Source organism: Oryctolagus cuniculus, chromosome 11 (genome assembly GCF_051225735.1).
Source record: "Oryctolagus cuniculus isolate XC-2025 breed Fujian yellow rabbit chromosome 11, ASM5122573v1, whole genome shotgun sequence".
NCBI classification, from domain to species: domain Eukaryota; kingdom Metazoa; phylum Chordata; class Mammalia; order Lagomorpha; family Leporidae; genus Oryctolagus; species Oryctolagus cuniculus.
The window spans coordinates 55,636,016-55,655,150 of record NC_142877.1 but is presented as its reverse complement, the minus strand read 5'-3'; the positions used below and the strand labels follow the sequence as shown (position 1 = coordinate 55,655,150).

Here is a 19,135-nt window from a genome sequence, read left to right as displayed (position 1 = left end):
GGGACAGTGTGCAGAGACACAAAGAGAAAGCGTCAGGAGGCAGAGCTGAGACAGAGCCCTGGGCCCTGGACAGCAGCACCAGAGGAAGCGCAGTGCTGCGTCACATGGCACAGGTGCAGGTGCAGGTGCAGGTGCAGGGGAGGGGGAGGGGGAGGGGGAGGGGGAGGGGCAGACAGTTAGGAGAGAGCCACTGGCAGGGACAAGGGCATCAGGAGAGAACCCAGCACCGAGACGAGGAGACACCAGCACAGAGGAGGCAGCCTGGGCGTCTGGTCACGTGTGCGTGTGCGTGTCTGTCTGTGTTTGCAGATCTTACACGGAGAACCCTGCCGCCGGCCACCTGCTATGTGCGGGTCACACACCTCATGGGCAACATGGACAGTGACAAAGTACACGTGGAATCTTCCCCACATGCTCCTAAATAAACTTAGGTTTTCAAAATAAACGTATGTTCTCACTCCATTCTGCCTAAGTTTTTTAAAATTTCTTTTTTACAACGGAATGGTAGAGAGACAAAGAGGGTAAGACAGAATGAGAAGTCTTGTATCTGGTGACTCACTGCCTGTATGGCCACAACACTGGAGCTGGGCCAGGTCACAGCCAGGAGCCCAGGGGCTACTGAGGATTTCCACATGGGCGGCAGGAGCCGGGTTTCGAGCCGTTGTCTCTGCTTGCACTAACGCGTAGCAGGGAGTGGGGTTGGAAGAGGAGCAGCTGGGACTCCGGGGGTGTCCCTGACAGGGGAGGCGGCTGCACAGCTGGTGGCCTAACCCACGGTGCCACACAAACAGCCCGCAACAGAATGATCCTGTCATATCCCGTGGCTTTTTTTTTTTTTTTTTTTTTTTGGACAGGCAGAGTGGACAGTGAGAGAGAGACAGAGAGAAAGGTCTTCCTTTTGCCGATGGTTCACCCTCCAATGGCCGCCGCGGCCGGCGCGCTGCGGCCGGCGCACCGCGCTGATCCGATGGCAGGAGCCAGGAGCCAGGTGCTTCTCCTGGTCTCCCATGGGGTGCAGGGCCCAAGCACCTGGGCCATCCTCCACTGCACTCCCTGGCCACAGCAGAGGGCTGGCCGTGGAAGAGGGGCAACCGGGACAGAATCCGGCGCCCCGACCGGGACTAGAACCCGGTGTGCCGGCGCCGCTAGGCGGAGGATTAGCCTAGTGAGCCGCGGCGCCGGCCCCGTGGCCTTTTTGTCATTGTCTCCAGCGGGCTGACACGTATGTGCAGGTAATATGTACCTGCACACAGGTGTGGTCATGTTACAATCCACCTGTGCTTGATTCCCTTACAACAGAGCCAGGTCACTCCCAAAATACCAAATTCCACCTAAGATCCAACTCATACACACTCACACACACTCTCACACTCACACCCACACACCTTCACAACCCGCTCACTTACACCACTCTCACACACCACACTCACATTTACACACTCACACATATACTTACACACACACAGACTGACACACATACTCACATACTCACACACATACACTCATGCACAATCTCACACTCACACACTCACACTCATGCACACTCACACCCACTCACCTCACATTCACATACTCACACATACACCTACACACACTCACACAGACTTGCACACAATCACACACATACACTCATGCACAATCTCACACTGAAACACACACACTTGTGCACTCATGCACAATCTCACACTCAAACATATACACTCACACTCAAACACACACTCACACATACACTCACACCTATCCACACCCACTCACACATTCACACACATCCACACTCACACACTCACTCACACACACACCCAGGCACCTGCACCCCACAGGCTCCCCAGGAGCAGCACAGGAGCATATGCCAGGGAAGGTTCTAGAAGGACCCACCAGGACCTGGAGGCTCTGTGACTCCCCCGACATGGTTCCCCCGCTGGATCAGAGGGTGGTGGTTCCAGGAGGCCCGAGGGCTGCACAGCTCCTGTGTCTGCAGAAATGGTGCGGAGTTTGCACACAGCCTTGCACGGGCTCCTGCACAGATAACCCCCTGGAATCCTCGCCCCCCAGCCTCTACTCGCTGTGTGCAACCTTCCTAGACAGCAAATGGGGAAACCACAGCAGACAGCAGTGAGTGCATGGGCTCAGTACGCTGGCCATGTCTGGTCATAACTATGGACGGCAATGGTTGACTGGGTGGAGGGACACGCGTGCCAACTGGGTGACGATGCAGTGGTGGGAGGCGAGCGTCACGAGCATTCTGGTCTTAGCCATGCTGTGTCTGACTTGCACACACGGGTCAGAGACCAGCACTCAGATTCTCCACGGGCACCCTACTCCATGCCTCTCTCGACTGTTTTAGCCACAGGAGAACTTCACTCAGCCTCACATTGGAACTGTCACTCACAGGGACACGAGGGACACAGGAGCACCTTAGAGAAACTCCACGGCTGAGAACTGGACACACGAGGCAGAAAGGGACAAAGACCAGAGGCCAGCTCCAGGCTGTGTTGCAGGCGGGGATCCGTCCTCAGAATCCTAACCTGCTGGTCTCTGTCTGTGCTAGCTCTGTGGGATTACACAGAGGAGGGGCAGTCCCATTACACCTGGAAGGCCTGGCAAGGAAAGGGGCCATCATTCTGAACAGGGCATGATGCCTAAAATAAGGAGTCTGTGATGTCCACCATGGACGGGACAGGTGGGGACTTGAGAGACACAGCCAGCAACCCATGAACAACCTCGCTGGGCTGTGCCCCGCTCCAGGCGTCTCTGATTCCAGCTATTCTGCTTGTGCTGAAGTCCAGCCCAAGCTGGAGGCAGAGGAATTTTGCCCGACTCAGGAAGCAAAATCGCAGACTGGCTGTTTCGAAACTTCTCTGCTAAGCCAGGTGAACTCAGGATGGGGAGAGCCCAGCCGTCCCCGCCCTGCCAGCTCCACTTCCAGGACGGGCCCAGCCCATTCTCAGCCTATATAAAGTGCAGCCCGGAGCCCAGCTCACACACCTGCTCCGCAGCCCCAGCTCCCGCACTCCCGCCCGCTCAGCCTTCTCCCTCCTGCAGCCATGGCCAGCAAGTCCACCGTGAGGACCCAGACCAGCGTCAGCCGCCGCGGCTTCAGCACCAGCTCCGCCAGACTCCCCAGGGGCAGCCACTCTGGCTTCAGCTCTGTCTCTGTGTCCCGCTCCAGGGGCGGTGCGGGGCTCGGGGGAGCCTGTGCAGGCGCTGGCTTTGGAAGCCGCAGCCTCTATGGCGTGGGGGGCTCCAGGAGGATCTCCGTGGTGGGTGGCAGCTGTGGCGTCGGAGGCGGCTACACCAGCAGATTTGGAGGCGGCTATGGCTTCGGAGGTGGAGCCGGCAGCGGATTTGGTTTCGGCGCAGGCATGGGGGGCGGCTTGGGGCTCGGCGGTGGAGCTGGTTTTGGCGGCGGCTACGGGGGCGCTGGCTTCCCCGTGTGCCCCCCTGGAGGCATCCAAGAGGTCACGGTCAACCAGAGCCTCCTGACGCCCCTCAACCTGCAAATCGACCCCACCATCCAGCGGGTGAGGACGGAGGAGCGCGAGCAGATCAAGACCCTCAACAACAAGTTCGCCTCCTTCATCGACAAGGTGAGCCGGGACCTTCGGCAAATGCCGGACTCAGCAGCGGGAGGGAAGTTTGGTTTCAGCTCTGTGCAAATCACTTCATTGATGGCAGGTGCGGGTTTCTGCTCATTCCCGCATCCTGGGTGGGAAGGGGCTTGGCAGACAGGACATTATTGCTTGCCCTGGGGCTCCTCGGCTACTACAGGACAGACATGAACTCTGTGCTCACATACCGGGGCTGATGGCCCAGGAAGGCCACAGGTTCCAGGCAGCAGCAGTGCCTGGGCCTTTGCAGCTCCCCCCACTCCAGCCAGCCATTCCTGGTGCTGGCTGTGCCCTGAGAGTGGGAGGCTGGGGGCTTCCCGCTGGATCTCCCCACCCCCACCAGACACAGGGCCAAGCAGAGCCCCCAGGAAAGGTTTAGGAGAAGCAGCAGATGAGAAGCAGGGAAGTCACAGCAAAGCCAAGTGTCTCCACCTTCCAACTCGGCTCCCCGCAGGTGCGCTTCCTGGAGCAGCAGAACAAGGTCCTGGACACCAAGTGGACGCTGCTGCAGGAGCAGGGCACCCGGCCCGCGAGGCAGAGCCTGGAGCCGCTGTTCGAGCAGTACATCAGCAACCTCCGGAGGCAGCTGGACAGCATCCTCGGGGAGCGGGGCCGCCTGGACTCGGAGCTGCGAGGCATGCAGGACCTGGTGGAGGACTACAAGAAGAAGTGAGTGACGTGGGGGAGCGGCTCAGGGGCTGCCGGGCCAAGGTCCCGGCCAGGGTGACTGCGTCCAGACCAGGGCCCCATTCCTGAGCTGCAGCATCCGAGGGCTGGGACATGAACCTGACAGTGTCCAAGGACCTCTGATGGCACAGAAGCACCACGCGACAGGGCTTGAGCACGGGACAGTGAGGGGCACCCTAGGCTGCCTGTCAGGCTCTCAGTGCCATGAGCTCAGCCTGGACTATTTCTGTTCGTGCAAACTCTGGGGGCCTGGCCGGGCCTCTGCCGCCTGCTGCCCCCCGCCCCAGCCCTGTCCTGTCTTCTCCGAGCAGATATGAAGATGAAATCAACAAGCGCACGGCGGCCGAGAATGAGTTTGTGACTCTGAAGAAGGTGAGCCTATGATGTCAGCAGCAGGTGTCTGGCTGAGGGCGGGGCTTGTCTCTGAGTCTATGCCCACCCTGGGGCAGACCTGGGACCCAGCAGTGGGGACCCAGCAGGGGGCGCTCTGCTGACCTCAGCCCGTGGCCCCTTTCCCCAGGACGTGGACGCCGCCTACATGAACAAGGTGGAGCTCCAGGCTAAGGTGGACGGTCTCACCGACGAGATCAACTTCCTGAGAGCCTTCTATGACGCGGTCAGTGGCTCCACCCACCGTGTATCTGCCCCACTCAGAGTCTGCGCGGGGGCTCATGCCGGGGTCAGGCCCTCAGAGACCCCCAGGGCACAGGGGTCACGGAGCTCTCCCCACAGGAGCTGTCCCAGATGCAGACCCACGTCTCCGACACGTCCGTGGTGCTGTCCATGGACAACAACCGGCACCTGGACCTGGACAGCATCATCGCCGAGGTGAAGGCGCAATACGAGGACATCGCCCAGAGGAGCCGCGCCGAGGCGGAGGCCTGGTACCAGACCAAGGTGGGCATGGCGGGGCAGCCACTGCGGGATTCCCGGGGCCCTCCCTGAACCCCAGAGGCTGCAGATAACTGGGGTCCCCTCCTGAGAGAAGATGGGCTGTCATATGAGCCAGTGCCCCCTGCCGGGTCATTATGGTAACGTTATTACAAACCTGATACATGGTTTCCATGGAGAAACCCACATGGGCCAGCCAGTGGTCTAGCAGTTAGGACGCCTGCATCCCACATGGGAGCCCTGCTCTGGCCGCTGAGTTCAGGTCCTGCTCGGGTGCAGTCAGGGCGCAGCTCTTGGCTCCATGAGTGCTTCCTGCTGCACCTGGGAGATGGGGATGAGTTCCTGGACCTGGCTGTGTCCAGCCCTGCTGTTGGCAGACATCTGGGGCTGAGGCAGGGGATGGTGTCTCTCCGTCCTCAGCTCTGGATCTGTCTCTACCTCTCATTTGCTCTCAAAACCCTACCGGTGCGGCTCACCGATGTCTGTCTCCCCCGCCCTCCCCCCCGCAGTACGAGGAGCTGCAGGTCACGGCCGGCAGACACGGGGACGACCTGCGCAACACCAAGCAGGAGATCGCGGAGATCAACCGCATGATCCAGAGGCTGAGGTCTGAGATCGACCACGTCAAGAAGCAGGTGCGCGGGGGTGGGGCCAACTCTCTCTGGTGTCCCTGCTGCACCCTAGGCTCGCATCGGGCAAGATGCTGGGAATTCCCTACTCTATGGGGGCTGAGCAGGGGTGGACCCAGCCTAGGGCAAGAAACCCACGTTGTGGGAACAGTGCCAATTCCACCAGGGAATGGCAGATAAATGCGATCTGGGAGATGGAGATGCTCAGAGCCTCTGCCTGCTCTCCTCCCGCCCCAGTGCGCCTCCCTGCAGGCGGCCATCGCCGACGCCGAGCAGCGCGGGGAGCTGGCCCTCAAGGACGCGCGGGCCAAGCTGGAGGGGCTGGAGGACGCCCTGCAGAAGGCCAAGCAGGACATGGCGCGGCTGCTCAGGGAGTACCAGGAGCTCATGAATGTGAAGCTGGCGCTGGATGTCGAGATCGCCACCTACAGGAAGCTGCTGGAGGGCGAGGAGTGCAGGTGAGCCTGCCCCTCCTTCTGCACCTGGGTGCACAGGCACCTGGTCTGAGCCAGCCCAGGGCTCCCAGTCTGGGCCCAGCTGCGTCCCTCTGGACCACGGGAGGGCCGCTGGCCTGCCCTTGTCTTCAGTAGAGCTCCTAGGTCTCACCTCCCCCGTCCTCTCTCCTAGGCTGAGTGGCGAAGGCGTTGGACAAGTCAACATCTGTAAGTCCTTGCTCCCTTCCTCCCTGCCCTGGCGCTCCTGGGACTGGGCTGGGGCTGGGCACAGGTGCTCACCAGCTCATGCTGTGTGCTTGTGTGCACCCTGCAGCCGTGGTGCAGTCCACCGTGTCCAGCGGCTACGGCGCCAGTGGCAGCGGCGCAGGTGTGGGCGGCGGCAGCAGCTACTCCTACAGCAGTGGCCACGGGCTCGGAGGCGGCTTCAGTGCTGGCAGCGGCATCGGCCTCGGCCTCGGGGGCGGCCTGGGCTCCGCCGGGGGCAGCGGTTCCTCCATCAAGTACAGCAGCACCACCTCCAGCAGGAAGAGCTACAGGCACTGAGCCCCACCCCTGATGTGTGGCCCCCAGCCCTGGGCCCCCGCCTGGCTGCAGAGACCTGGGGCAGGCAGCCTGCCCTGCCCTGGCCTCAGGCCTGTCCTGCTCTCTGCTTGGAGCTGAGGCTGCCGAGGGCCCCTCCCTCCTCCTCTTTTCCACCGAGCTGTGCCCGAGTGCCCTTGTCACCATCACAGGGCACCTCTGCCCTCTCACAGTCTCTTAGCCACTTCCTGTGCCTCTGTCCCCACAGTTCTGTCTCCGAGGGTGTGCATTGCAGCACTAGTGTCTCTGCCCCTCTTCTTTCTAGAAAATTCTCTCTGGTCCATTCCAGAACAGAGCCCTTTGCCTTTCTCTTCCACTGGGCCAGACATCCCCATTCTCGCAGTGGGGTGATCCTGCCTGGCCGTGGCCATGGGCACACGAGGGGCCGTCCCATGGTTACACAGTCCGTGTCCACACACTTGGTGTCCCCTGCTCTTCCCTCTGCCCATGCTTTCTCGTGATTATAAATAAAGCAGATTTCCAAGACCTGTGTCATTCTTGCTGCCTGGTTGGGGGACACAGGATCTGCTCCTCCACCCGGGGATCAGTGTACCCTCATGCTGACCCAGAGTCCTCCCCCATGCGTTGTGCTCCTGTCCTTATGGGGGATCAGGAAACCCCAGACTCCTCTGTGTCAGGTTCCCTGCAGGATCCAACCACACATATCCAGCTGCTAGACCAGGAGCATCAGGCCAGCGTCCAGGTCACTGCACTGACCCCACACAGAGACAATCAGGGCAAAAGTCACGTGAGAAAGTCTAGGATATTGGAGTCATCCTTCAGTCTGAGCGAGAGAGGAGATGCCGTGGAGAAGCCCCGGATGGGGACTCCTGCTCCCACACTGGGTGTCAGCACGGGTCCCAGGGGCTCTCCTTGTGGTCCAGCGCTCTGCTCAGGCACTGGGAGCCTCTGGTTAGGGATCAGGTACCAAATTCCAACTCAGTCCTGGCAGCTACATGGAGTGACCCAGCAGAGGTACAAGCACCCTCTTCTGGCCGGCACCGCAGCTCACTAGGCTAATCCTCTGACTGCGGCGCCCCCACTGCAGGTTCTAGTCCCGGTTGGGGCGCCAGATTCTGTCCCGGTTACTCCTCTTCCAGTCCAGCTGTCTGCTGTGGCCCGGGAGGGAGTGGAGGATGGCCAAGGTCCTTGGGCCCTGCACCCACGTGGGAAACCAGGAGGAAGCAGCTGGCTCCTGGCTTCAGATCAGCGCAGTGCAATGGCCATAACGTGCCAGCCATAGCAGCCACTTGGGGGGTGAACCAATGGAGAAAGAGGAAGACCTTTCCCTCTGTCTCTCTCTCTCTCACTGTCTAACTCTGCATGCCAAAAAAAAAAAAAAAAGGCACCCTCTTCTATCTGCCCCTATGTCATCCTCTCCCCATCTCTCCCCAGTATTGCATTCCAGGAAATCGTTGATAGAAACCCTTCAGTACCAGGAGAGTGGCAACAACCCATGAGAGCAATTCAGGAGCGCAATGTGCTGATGGAACCGACGTCTGGGATCCCACCCGAGGACAGAGACAAACGTGGGACCTGGGGTGTGCAGCATGGGACCCGCACAGCAGAGAATGGTCAACCAGTGCAGCCGGAGGCCAGGGCTGCCGGAGGCTGGGCACCCAGGGCCAGGCGGCAGCTCGGCTCACAGGTCCTGAAGCCTGAGGGCCCCAGGAGGAAGGAACGCCCTTGACACCTGGGAGCCTCCCCAGGAGTTCACCGCCCCCAACCCAGGGGGAATGGAGATCCCATCCCTGACTAGCGCATGCCCAGTCCTGACTTATACTTGAGATGACTCAGGGTGACCCGAGTGGGGACTCCAGGCTGGAGAGCTTGCCTGCGCGTGACCGTGTTCTCCTCACCCCCAGTTCTCACATCATTGGAGAAATTGTCCAGGGTGATCTGGCACTGCCAGGGCCTGGGGCTTCCTCGTATCCTAGATTCCCCCCCACCACTTCACTATTGCCCATGCAAAGTGGGCAGCACCTCACCTTGGCCCCACCTCCTCTTCCCTGACCACAGCTGGGGAAGATTTTCCACAACTAAGACCACTTACCAGATGTGTGTGTATGTGTGCCTGTGTGTTTGAGAGAGAAAGAGAGAGAGACACACACACAGACACACACACAGAGAGAATTTAAATATAATGGAGCTAAGGCTCAGTGAACATGAGACACATAATATAGACAAACTACCCCAGCTCCGTGTCAAACCATGTAACAACCTGAGACAAAATGGGCCAAGTGCTCAAGTCCTTGTGGACGCCCAATACCATGTTGCTCCCAAGGGGAAATCATCAGAAGCCCCCAGACTCCTGGTAGACATGGAATCTATGTACGGAAACCTAAAGGAGAAACTCCAGTCCAGGAATTCTGCCGGGAGATTCAGTGGGTGCCCGGCCTCTGAGAGCCCTCCTGGTATCAGGGTGTCCTTCCGGCAGGGCCTGACTGCTCATTCTCACAGGGTTTCCTCTTAGGACTTCGGGGCCGTGTGCCCCAAGTGTGACCCTCACACAGGGCACACGGAACCTGGGGCAGAGTGACGCTGAGGTGCTGCGGCCACGGCGTTCAGCTGCCTGCTTGGCCCGTTACGTTCCCAGCTGAGAGGAGCAGGTGATGCAAACTCTGACCAAGGGGGTCTTCTGCCTCTTCAAACCGTCCTCTCTCAGTGGATGAGGGCCTCACACATTCCCCCCCCGCCCCAATACCCTGTCTCTACAAGCAGCATCGGTGGGCTGCAGTGCCCTGGCCAGGGGCTGACTCTCTTCTCAGACCCCTGCTCACCGGCTGAGCGAGAATCTCCCTTGCCCTGCCTCTCTGTCCTGACTTCGATCCAAGTTGTTTCTGCTCTGACTGGCTGCCTCCCTTCTTCCTTGGTCCCTAAAATCAGCAACATGCTCTCATGCAAGAGCAGAAGTCTTCATGTTAATGAAGTGCAGCCTCTCCGCTCTCTCCCATGCATGTCGCCTTGGAGTCCCGTCTAACACATGTGCTGTATACCACAGTGAGAATAGAATTGGAACATTCCAGAAAATATTTTAGGGAATCAGTGGATCCCAGGATGGATGTACAGTGTGACGACAGAGAGAGAGAGAGGGAGTGAGAGAGAGAGGGAGTGAGAGAGAGATTTCTTATAAAGAAATTGTGCATGTAACTCTGGATCCCCAAGTCCCAGCCTTGCGCTCAGCTGTGGGGACCCTCGGGAGCACCAGGTTTCCTGTGCAGACCCCGCTGCAAGACTGAGAACCCAGAGCACGCGGTCTGCTCCAGTCCCAGCAGGGCAGGAGTGAGACCCAGAGATGCTGGTGCTGTCGCTCAGGTCTGGAGTGAGGACACACCAGGTCCCAGCTCAGGTGGTGAGCAGGGAGGAAGATCTGATCTCCAGCTGGGTTTCTCCCCTTCTGGCTGGGGCTGGCGGAGCGACACTCACAGCCGCACTGTCGGCTTGGGCTCAAGCTTCCTGTCCCAATGTCTTCCTTCCAGAAACATTTCAGGGCAGTCGCAGAGGGAGGTTGGACACACACGTGGGCATCCGGGACCCAGCCGCGGGGACAGCGCTCGGGAGCCGGCGTGGTGTTGCAGAGGCTAGGACAGCAGACTGGGAGCTGTGAGCGGCTCTGCAGTGGCGCTCGCTGGCTTGGCTGAATCCAGGACGGAGAGGATCTGCACACAGCCCAGCTCGTCCTGGCCAACCCGAGAGCCTGGAGCGGGCCCGGCCCTGCCTCTCCTGACAGCTCCTTCAAATGACAAGGACAGAGCCGAGCGCTGCTCACAGGGCCTCTTCTAGGACCCACAGAAGGTCTAAGCAGGAACAAAATGAAAGGAACAGAGGAACCAAGGCCCTTCCAGAACACTGGCCAGACAGGAGGCGCCCAGAAACACAGGCAACAGATTGAATGAAATCAGCCCCGGGACACAGCAGACAGCAGAGCAGGCGCTCTGTAGGTGGTCTGGGCCTCTAAGGAGGCACCTGTGTCCCCCATGGGCGAGCCTGGGATCCACACACACACACACACACACAAACACCCCTGCCTCCAGACTGCAGCTTCCAGCTACCTCAGACCCCAGCAGGTAACAGTGATGGCTCAGATCTGGGCTTCCTGTCGCCATGGAGTCCTGCTTTAGTTCTCTGAGCTCTGTGATCCATACAGCCCAGGGCCAGCCCCAGCTGTTACAGGGGACAGAGGAGTGTGAACCAGCGATGGGGGTGTTCTCTCTCTCACTCTCTGTATCGCCAGCTCTCTCTATGAGTGCCGCTCTCTCTCCATATTTGATATATGCGAATCATAATTGCACACAGAGCAAAGGGACAGTGTGCAGAGACACAAAGAGAAAGCGTCAGGAGGCAGAGCTGATACAGAGTCCTGGGCCCTGGAGGAAGGCAGATGGACAGCAGCACCAGAGGAAGCGCAGTGCTGCGTCACATGGCACAGGTTCAGGTGCAGGTGCAGGGGAGGGGGAGGGGGAGGGGGAGGGGCAGACAGTTAGGAGAGAGCCACTGGCAGGGACAAGGGCATCAGGAGAGAACCCAGCACCGAGACGAGGAGACACCGGCACAGGAGGAGGCAGCCTGGGCATCTGGTCATGTGTGCGTGTGTGTGTCTGTCTGTGTTTGCAGATCTTACACGGAGAACCCTGCCGCCGGCCACCTGCTATGTGCGGGTCACACACCTCATGGACAACATGGACAGTGACAAAGTACACGTGGAATCTTCCCCACATGCTCCTAAATAAACTTAGGTTTTCAAAATAAACGTATGTTCTCACTCCATTCTGCCTAAGTTTTTTAAGATTTCTTTTTTGCAACGGAATGGTAGAGAGACAAAGAGGGTAAGACAGAATGGGAAGTCTTGTATCTGGTGACTCACTGCCTGCATGGCCACAACACTGGAGCTGGGCCAGGTCACAGCCAGGAGCCCAGGGGCTACTGAGTATTTCCACATGGGCGGCAGGAGCGGGGTTTCGAGCCATTGTCTCTGCTTGCACTAACGCATAGCAGGGAGTGGGGTTGGAAGAGGAGCAGCTGGGACTCCGGGGTGTCCCTGACAGGGGAGGCGGCTGCACAGCTGGTGGCCTAACCCACGGTGCCACACAAACAGCCCGCAACAGAATGATCCTGTGATATCCCGTGGCCTTTTTGTCATTGTCTCCAGCGGACTTACACGTATGTGCAGGTAATATGTACCTGCACAAGGTGTGGTCATGTACAATCCATGTTGATTCCCTTACAACAAAGCCAGGTCACTCCCAAAATACCAAATTCCACCCAAGATCCAACTCATACACACTCACACACACTCTCACACTCACACCCACACACCTTCACAACCCGCTCACTCACACCACTCTCACTCACACACAACCACTCACACACCCACTCACTCACACTCACACACACTCACACGTACACTTACACACACACTCACATATTCACACACACACACATACACTCACGCACAATCACACCACAAACTCTTACTTGTGCATGCACACATACACTCACACACATACTCACACCTATCCACACACACATATCTACAACCATGCACACACACACGCACACACACTCATACTCATCACCTGCATCCCACAGGCTCCCCAGGAGCAGCACAGGAGCGTATGCCAGGGAAGGTTCTAGAAGGACCCACCAGGACCTGACAGCACTGTGACTCCCCTACGTGGTTCCCTGCCGGGTCCCAGGGTGGTGACTCCAGGAGGCCTGAGGGCAGCACAGGGCCTGTGTCTGCAGAAATGGTGTGGAGTTTGCACACAGCTGTGCACGGGACACTGCACAGATAACCTCCCTGGAACCTTGCACCCCAGCCTCTACTCGCTGTGTGCATCCTTCCTAGACTGCAGAGTGGGGAAACCATGACAGACAGCTGTGAGTGCATGGGCTCAGTACAGTGGCCATGTCCGGTCATGACTGTGGACAGCAATGGTTGGGTGGGTGGACGGGACACGGGTAACAGCTGGGTGACAATGCAGTGGTTGGAGGCAAGCATCACGAGCATTCTGGTCTTGGCCATGCTGCATCTGCCTTGAACATAAGGGGTTAGAGGCCAGCTCCAGGCTGTGTTGCAGGTGGGATCGGTCCACAGAAACCCAGCCTGCTGGTCTCCATTGGTGCTACCTCTGTGGGATTACACAGAGGAGGGGCAGTCCCATTACACCTGGAAGGCCTGGCGAGGAACGGGGGTGGGGGGGCCATCTTTCCAGACCAGGGCATAATGCCCAAAATAAGGAGACTGTGATGTCTGGCCTGGAAGAGTCAGGTGGAGACGTAAGAGAATCAGCCAACGTCCCACATACAACCTCGCTGGGCTATGCCCGGCCCCAGGCGAATCTAATTCCAGGAAATTCTCTCTGTGCTAAGGACCAGCCCAAGCTGGAGGCAGAGGAATTTTGCCCGACTCAGGAAGCAAAATCGCAGACTGGCTGTTTCGAAACTTCTCTGCTAAGCCAGGTGATCTCAGGATGGGGAGGGCCAGCCCTCCCCGCCCTGCCAGCTCCACTTCCAGGACGGGCCCAGCCCATTCTCAGCCTATATAAAGTGCAGCCCGGAGCCCAGCTCACACACCTGCTCCGCAGCCCCAGCTCACGCACTCCCGCCCGCTCAGCCTTCTCCCTCCTGCAGCCATGGCCAGCAAGTCCACCGTGAGGACCCAGACCAGCGTCAGCCGCCGCGGCTTCAGCACCAGCTCCGCCAGACTCCCCAGGGGCAGCCACTCTGGCTTCAGCTCTGTCTCCGTGTCCCGCTCCAGGGGCGGTGCAGGGCTCGGGGGAGCCTGTGCAGGCACTGGCTTTGGAAGCCGCAGCCTCTATGGCGTGGGGGGCTCCAGGAGGATCTCCGTGGTGGGTGGCAGCTGTGGCGTCGGAGGCGGCTACACCAGCAGATTTGGAGGTGGCTATGGCTTCGGAGGTGGAGCCGGCAGCGGATTTGGTTTTGGCGCTGGCATGGGGGGCGGCTTGGGGCTCGGCGGTGGAGCTGGTTTTGGCGGTGGCTACGGGGGCGCCGGCTTCCCCGTGTGCCCCCCTGGAGGCATCCAAGAGGTCACGGTCAACCAGAGCCTCCTGACGCCCCTCAACCTGCAAATCGACCCCACCATCCAGCGGGTGAGGACGGAGGAGCGCGAGCAGATCAAGACCCTCAACAACAAGTTCGCCTCCTTCATCGACAAGGTGAGCCGGGACCTTCGGCAAATGCAGGACTCAGCAGCGGGAGGGAAGTTTGGTTTCAGCTCTGTGCAAATCACTTCATTGATGGCAGGTGCGGGTTTCTGCTCGTTCCCGCATCCTGGGTGGGAAGGGGCTTGGCAGACAGGACATTATTGCTTGCCCTGGGGCTCCTCGGCTACTGCAGGACAGACATGAACTCTGTGCTCACATAACGGGGCTGATGGCCCAGGAAGGCCACAGGTTCCAGGCAGCAGCAGTGCCTGGGCCTTTGCAGCTCCCCCCACTCCAGCCAGCCATTCCTGGTGCTGGCTGTGCCCTGAGAGTGGGAGGCTGGGGGCTTCCCGCTGGGTCTCCCCACCCCCACCAGACACAGGGCCAAGCAGAGCCCCCAGGAAAGGTTTAGGGGGAAGCAGCAGATGGGAGGCAGGGAAGTCACAGCAAAGCCAAGTGTCTCCACCTTCCAACTCGGCTCCCCGCAGGTGCGCTTCCTGGAGCAGCAGAACAAGGTCCTGGACACCAAGTGGACGCTGCTGCAGGAGCAGGGCACCCGGCCCGCGAGGCAGAGCCTGGAGCCGCTGTTCGAGCAGTACATCAGCAACCTCCGGAGGCAGCTGGACAGCATCCTCGGGGAGCGGGGCCGCCTGGACTCGGAGCTGCGAGGCATGCAGGACCTGGTGGAGGACTACAAGAAGAAGTGAGTGACGTGGGGGAGCGGCTCAGGGGCTGCCGGGCCAAGGTCCCGGCCAGGGTGACTGCGTCCAGACCAGGGCCCCATTCCTGAGCTGCAGCATCCGAGGGCTGGGACATGAACCTGACAGTGTCCAAGGACCTCTGATGGCACAGAAGCACCACGCGACAGGGCTTGAGCACGGGACAGTGAGGGGCACCCTAGGCTGCCTGTCAGGCTCTCAGTGCCATGAGCTCAGCCTGGACTATTTCTGTTCGTGCAAACTCTGGGGGCCTGGCCAGGCCTCTGCCGCCTGGTGCTCCCCACCCCAGCCCTGTCCTGTCTTCTCCGAGCAGATATGAAGATGAAATCAACAAGCGCACGGCGGCCGAGAATGAGTTTGTGACTCTGAAGAAGGTGAGCCTATGATGTCAGCAGCAGGTGTCTGGCTGAGGGCGGGGCTTGTCTCTGAGTCCCTGCCCACCCTGGGGCAGACCTGGGACCCAGCAGTGGGGACCCAGCAGGGGGCGCTCTGCTGACCTCAGCCCGTGGCCCCTTTCCCCAGGACGTGGACGCCGCCTACATGAACAAGGTGGAGCTCCAGGCTAAGGTGGACGGTCTCACCAACGAGATCAACTTCCTGAGAGCCTTCTATGACGCGGTCAGTGGCTCCACCCACCGTGTATCTGCCCCACTCAGAGTCTGCGCGGGGGCTCATGCCGGGGTCAGGCCCTCAGAGACCCCCAGGGCACAGGGGTCACGGAGCTCTCCCCACAGGAGCTGTCCCAGATGCAGACCCACGTCTCCGACACGTCCGTGGTGCTGTCCATGGACAACAACCGGCACCTGGACCTGGACAGCATCATCGCCGAGGTGAAGGCGCAGTACGAGGACATCGCCCAGAGGAGCCGCGCCGAGGCGGAGGCCTGGTACCAGACCAAGGTGGGCAGGGCGGGGCGGCCGCTGTGGGATACCCAGGGCCCTCCCTGAACCCTAGAAAATGAGGATGTCACCAGGTCTCTACAAAGAGTTGGTAGGAGCCAGCGCCACGGCTCAATAGGCAATCCTCCGCCTAGCGGCACTGGCACACCGGGTTCTGGTCCAGGTCGGGTGCCGGATTCTGTCCCAGTTGCCCCTCTTCTAGGCCCGCTCTCTGCTGTGGTCCGGGAGGGCAGTGGAGGATGGCCCAAGTGCTTGGGCCCTGCACCCCATGGGAGACCAGGAGAAGCACCTGGCTCCTGCCTTTGGATCAGCGCGGTGCGCCGTCTGCAGCGCGCCAGCCACGGCGGCCATTGGAGGGTGAACCAACGGCAAAGGAAGACCTTTCTCTCTGTCTCTCTCTCTCTCACTGTCCACTCTGCTTGTCAAAAAAAAAAAAAAACAAAAAACAAAAAACAAAAAACAGAGTTGGTAGGGTCCCTCTGAGCCAGTGCCCCCTGCCAGGTCATTATGGTAACATTATCACAAGCCTTATACATGGTTTCCATGGAGAAACCCACAGCGGGGCCAGGCCAGCGTCTAGCAGTTAGGATGCCTGCATCTCACATGGGAACCCTGTTCTGACTGCCTAAGGTCAGCCAGTGAAGGTTCTATGAGTGCTTCCTGCTCCAACCTGGGAGGTGGGGATGTTACTGGACCTGGCTCTGTCCAGCCCTGCTGTTGGCAGACATCTGGGGCTGAGGCAGGGGATGGTGTATCTCTGTTTCCCAGCTCTGTGTCTTTCTATATCATTCCCTCGCTCGCAAAACCCTACCGGTGCGGCTCACCGATGTCTGTCTCCCCCGCCCTCCCCCCCGCAGTACGAGGAGCTGCAGGTCACGGCCGGCAGACACGGGGACGACCTGCGCAACACCAAGCAGGAGATCGCGGAGATCAACCGCATGATCCAGAGGCTGAGGTCTGAGATCGACCACGTCAAGAAGCAGGTGCGCGGGGGTGGGGCCAACTCTCTCTGGTGTCCCTGCTGCACCCTAGGCTCGCATCGGGCAAGATGCTGGGACTTCCCTACCCTAGGGGGCTGAGCAGGGGTGGACCCAGCCTAGGGCAAGAAACCCACGTTGTGGGAACAGTGCCAGTTCCACCAGGGAATGGCAGATAAATGGGATCTGGGAGATGGAGATGCTCAGAGCCTCTGCCTGCTCTCCCCCGCCCCAGTGCGCCTCCCTGCAGGCGGCCATCGCCGACGCTGAGCAGCGCGGGGAGCTGGCCCTCAAGGACGCGCGGGCCAAGCTGGAGGGGCTGGAGGATGCCCTGCAGAAGGCCAAGCAGGACATGGCGCGGCTGCTCAGGGAGTACCAGGAGCTCATGAATGTGAAGCTGGCGCTGGACGTCGAGATCGCCACCTACAGGAAGCTGCTGGAGGGCGAGGAGTGCAGGTGGGCCTGCCCTCCCTCTGCACCTGGGTGCAAAGGCACCTGGTCTGAGCCAGCCCAGGGCTCCCAGTCTGGGCCCAGCTGCGTCTCTCTGGGACCATGGGAGGGCCGCTGGCCATGCCCCGGTCCTCAGTGGGACTCCTGAGTCTCACCTCCCCCGTCCTCTCTCCTAGGCTGAGTGGCGAAGGCGTTGGACAAGTCAACATCTGTAAGTCCTTGCTCCCTTCCTCCCTGCCCTGGCGCTCCTGGGACTGGGCTGGGGCTGGGCACAGGTGCTCACCAGCTCATGCTGTGTGCTTGTGTGCACCCTGCAGCCGTGGTGCAGTCCACTGTGTCCAGCGGCTACGGCGCCAGTGGCAGCGGCGCAGGTGTGGGCGGCGGCAGCAGCTACTCCTACAGCAGTGGCCACGGGCTCGGAGGCGGCTTCAGTGCTGGCAGCGGCATCGGCCTCAGCCTCGGGGGCGGCCTGGGCTCCGCCGGGGGCAGCGGTGCCTCCATCAAGTACAGCAGCACCACCTCCAGCAGGAAGAGCTACAGGCACTGAGCCCCACCCCTGATGCGTGGCCCCCAGCCCTGGACCCCCGCCTGGCTGCAGAGACCTCGGGGCAGGCGGCCTGCTCTGCCCTGGCCTCAGCTCCGTCCTGCTCTCTGCTTGGACCTGAGGCTGCCGAGGGCCCCTCCCTCCTCCTCTCTGTCCCGCTAGCTGTGCCCGAGCGCCCTTGTCACCATCACAGGTGACCTCTGCCTCCCAACTGTCACTTTGTCATAAGCAGGCACTCACTTTTGTACTAAATTAGCAATCTTTTCCTAGAGCGCTGAGTCTTAGTGTACAGCTCAGCGATTTATTTCTGTAAAACTCCCCGGGTTCTGCCGACAAATTGAGCAACTTCTGTTTTATGTCCCGTTGTCTCCCAGAGTCCTCATCACACTGGTCCTGATGACTCCCTTTGCTGTGCCTGTGAAAATACAAGTGTCTGTTTCTGAGATGGACAGATTTGTAGCTCTGTGGTGGCTACAAATTGTGGTTGCTTTCTCATATATGCAAAATAAAGCAGATTTATGAACTAATGCCTGGCCTTGCTGTTTCTCAAGCTGAGTCAAAGACAAGTGCCTGGGCCGGTCCTGTGCTATATCGGGTAAAGCCTCTGCCTGCAGTGCCCACATCCCATATGGGTGCTGGTTCGATTCCCAGTTGTTCCACTTCCAATCCAGCTCTCTGCTATGGCCTGGGAAAGCAGTAGAAGATGGCCCAAGTCGTTGGGCTCCTGTACCCGTGTGGGAGACCTGGAATAAGCTCCTGGCTCCTAACTTCGGATCTGCACAGCCATCTGGGGAGTGAACCAGCGGATGGAAGACTCTCTCTCTCTCTCTCTCTCTCTCTCTCTCTCTCTCTGCCTCTCTATAACTCTGCCTGTCAAATAAATAAATAAATCTTCTAAAAAAAAAGGAACGACAAGTGCCATCTCCTTTTCAAAGGTATTCTGCTGCTCCATACGCCTCTCAGTGAGGCACCTGAAACATTCGAGCTTCCCCGAGTAAGGCTGCAGGGTGAAGGCAACACGAGAACCAATGCTCCCTGAATCCCACACACCAGCCCCTCACTAGGACTCTCAGAAACCAAGTCTGGGTCACACGTGCTGACCCCGCTGCTCGCAGGCGTGCACTGGCCTGGTGCCGTCCATGAGTGGCAAAGGGCAACCCCAGGACCCGGGGACATGGGTCGGGCCATGTGTGCTGTCCTTGGACCCTGTCTGGCCCAGATTCCCCGTGGGTGACCATTACCTCCTTAACGTTCTGCTCTCCCATAAAGATGGACGTGACCGTGGCCGCCCGAATGTGCGCCCTCAGCTCATGCTGTGTTCCTCTGCAGTGACGCCCCAGCCACACAGGTAACGTCTCCCCTGGACATCTCCTCACTGTCTATCCAGGTCTCCCAGGGCAGTGAGTGGAGGCCTGAGCTGCCACACACACCTTCCTGTGCCAACAAGAGCGGGCTGCCCGGCAGGTGAACCTGAGACTTCCCATTGGTCAACAGCTCCTTGAACTTGGCCTTGGACCTGGCTGCCCATCAT

The 19,135-nt window shown here is 59.7% G+C and overlaps 2 protein-coding genes across 2 annotated transcripts; both read left to right on the top strand.

Annotated features, from left to right (window-relative positions):
* Nucleotides 1-2,983: 2,983 nt before the first annotated feature.
* On the top strand, nt 2,984-7,335 carry LOC138843098 (keratin, type II cytoskeletal 6A-like). The gene is made up of 9 exons (XM_002710998.6): nt 2,984-3,587; nt 4,063-4,277; nt 4,607-4,667; nt 4,816-4,911; nt 5,028-5,192; nt 5,696-5,821; nt 6,053-6,273; nt 6,443-6,477; nt 6,584-7,335. Exons 1-9 carry the CDS (start codon nt 3,045-3,047, stop codon nt 6,811-6,813), a joined length of 1,692 nt encoding a protein of 563 aa, XP_002711044.3. The 5' UTR covers nt 2,984-3,044; the 3' UTR covers nt 6,814-7,335.
* Nucleotides 7,336-13,425: 6,090 nt separating this feature from the next.
* Nucleotides 13,426-18,129, top strand: LOC138844352 (keratin, type II cytoskeletal 6A-like). Its single transcript, XM_070052272.2, has 9 exons — nt 13,426-14,027; nt 14,504-14,718; nt 15,048-15,108; nt 15,257-15,352; nt 15,469-15,633; nt 16,491-16,616; nt 16,846-17,066; nt 17,237-17,271; nt 17,378-18,129. The coding sequence occupies exons 1-9, from the start codon at nt 13,485-13,487 to the stop codon at nt 17,605-17,607; spliced, it is 1,692 nt and encodes a 563-aa protein (XP_069908373.2). The 5' UTR covers nt 13,426-13,484; the 3' UTR covers nt 17,608-18,129.
* The last annotated feature ends 1,006 nt before the right edge of the window (nt 18,130-19,135 follow it).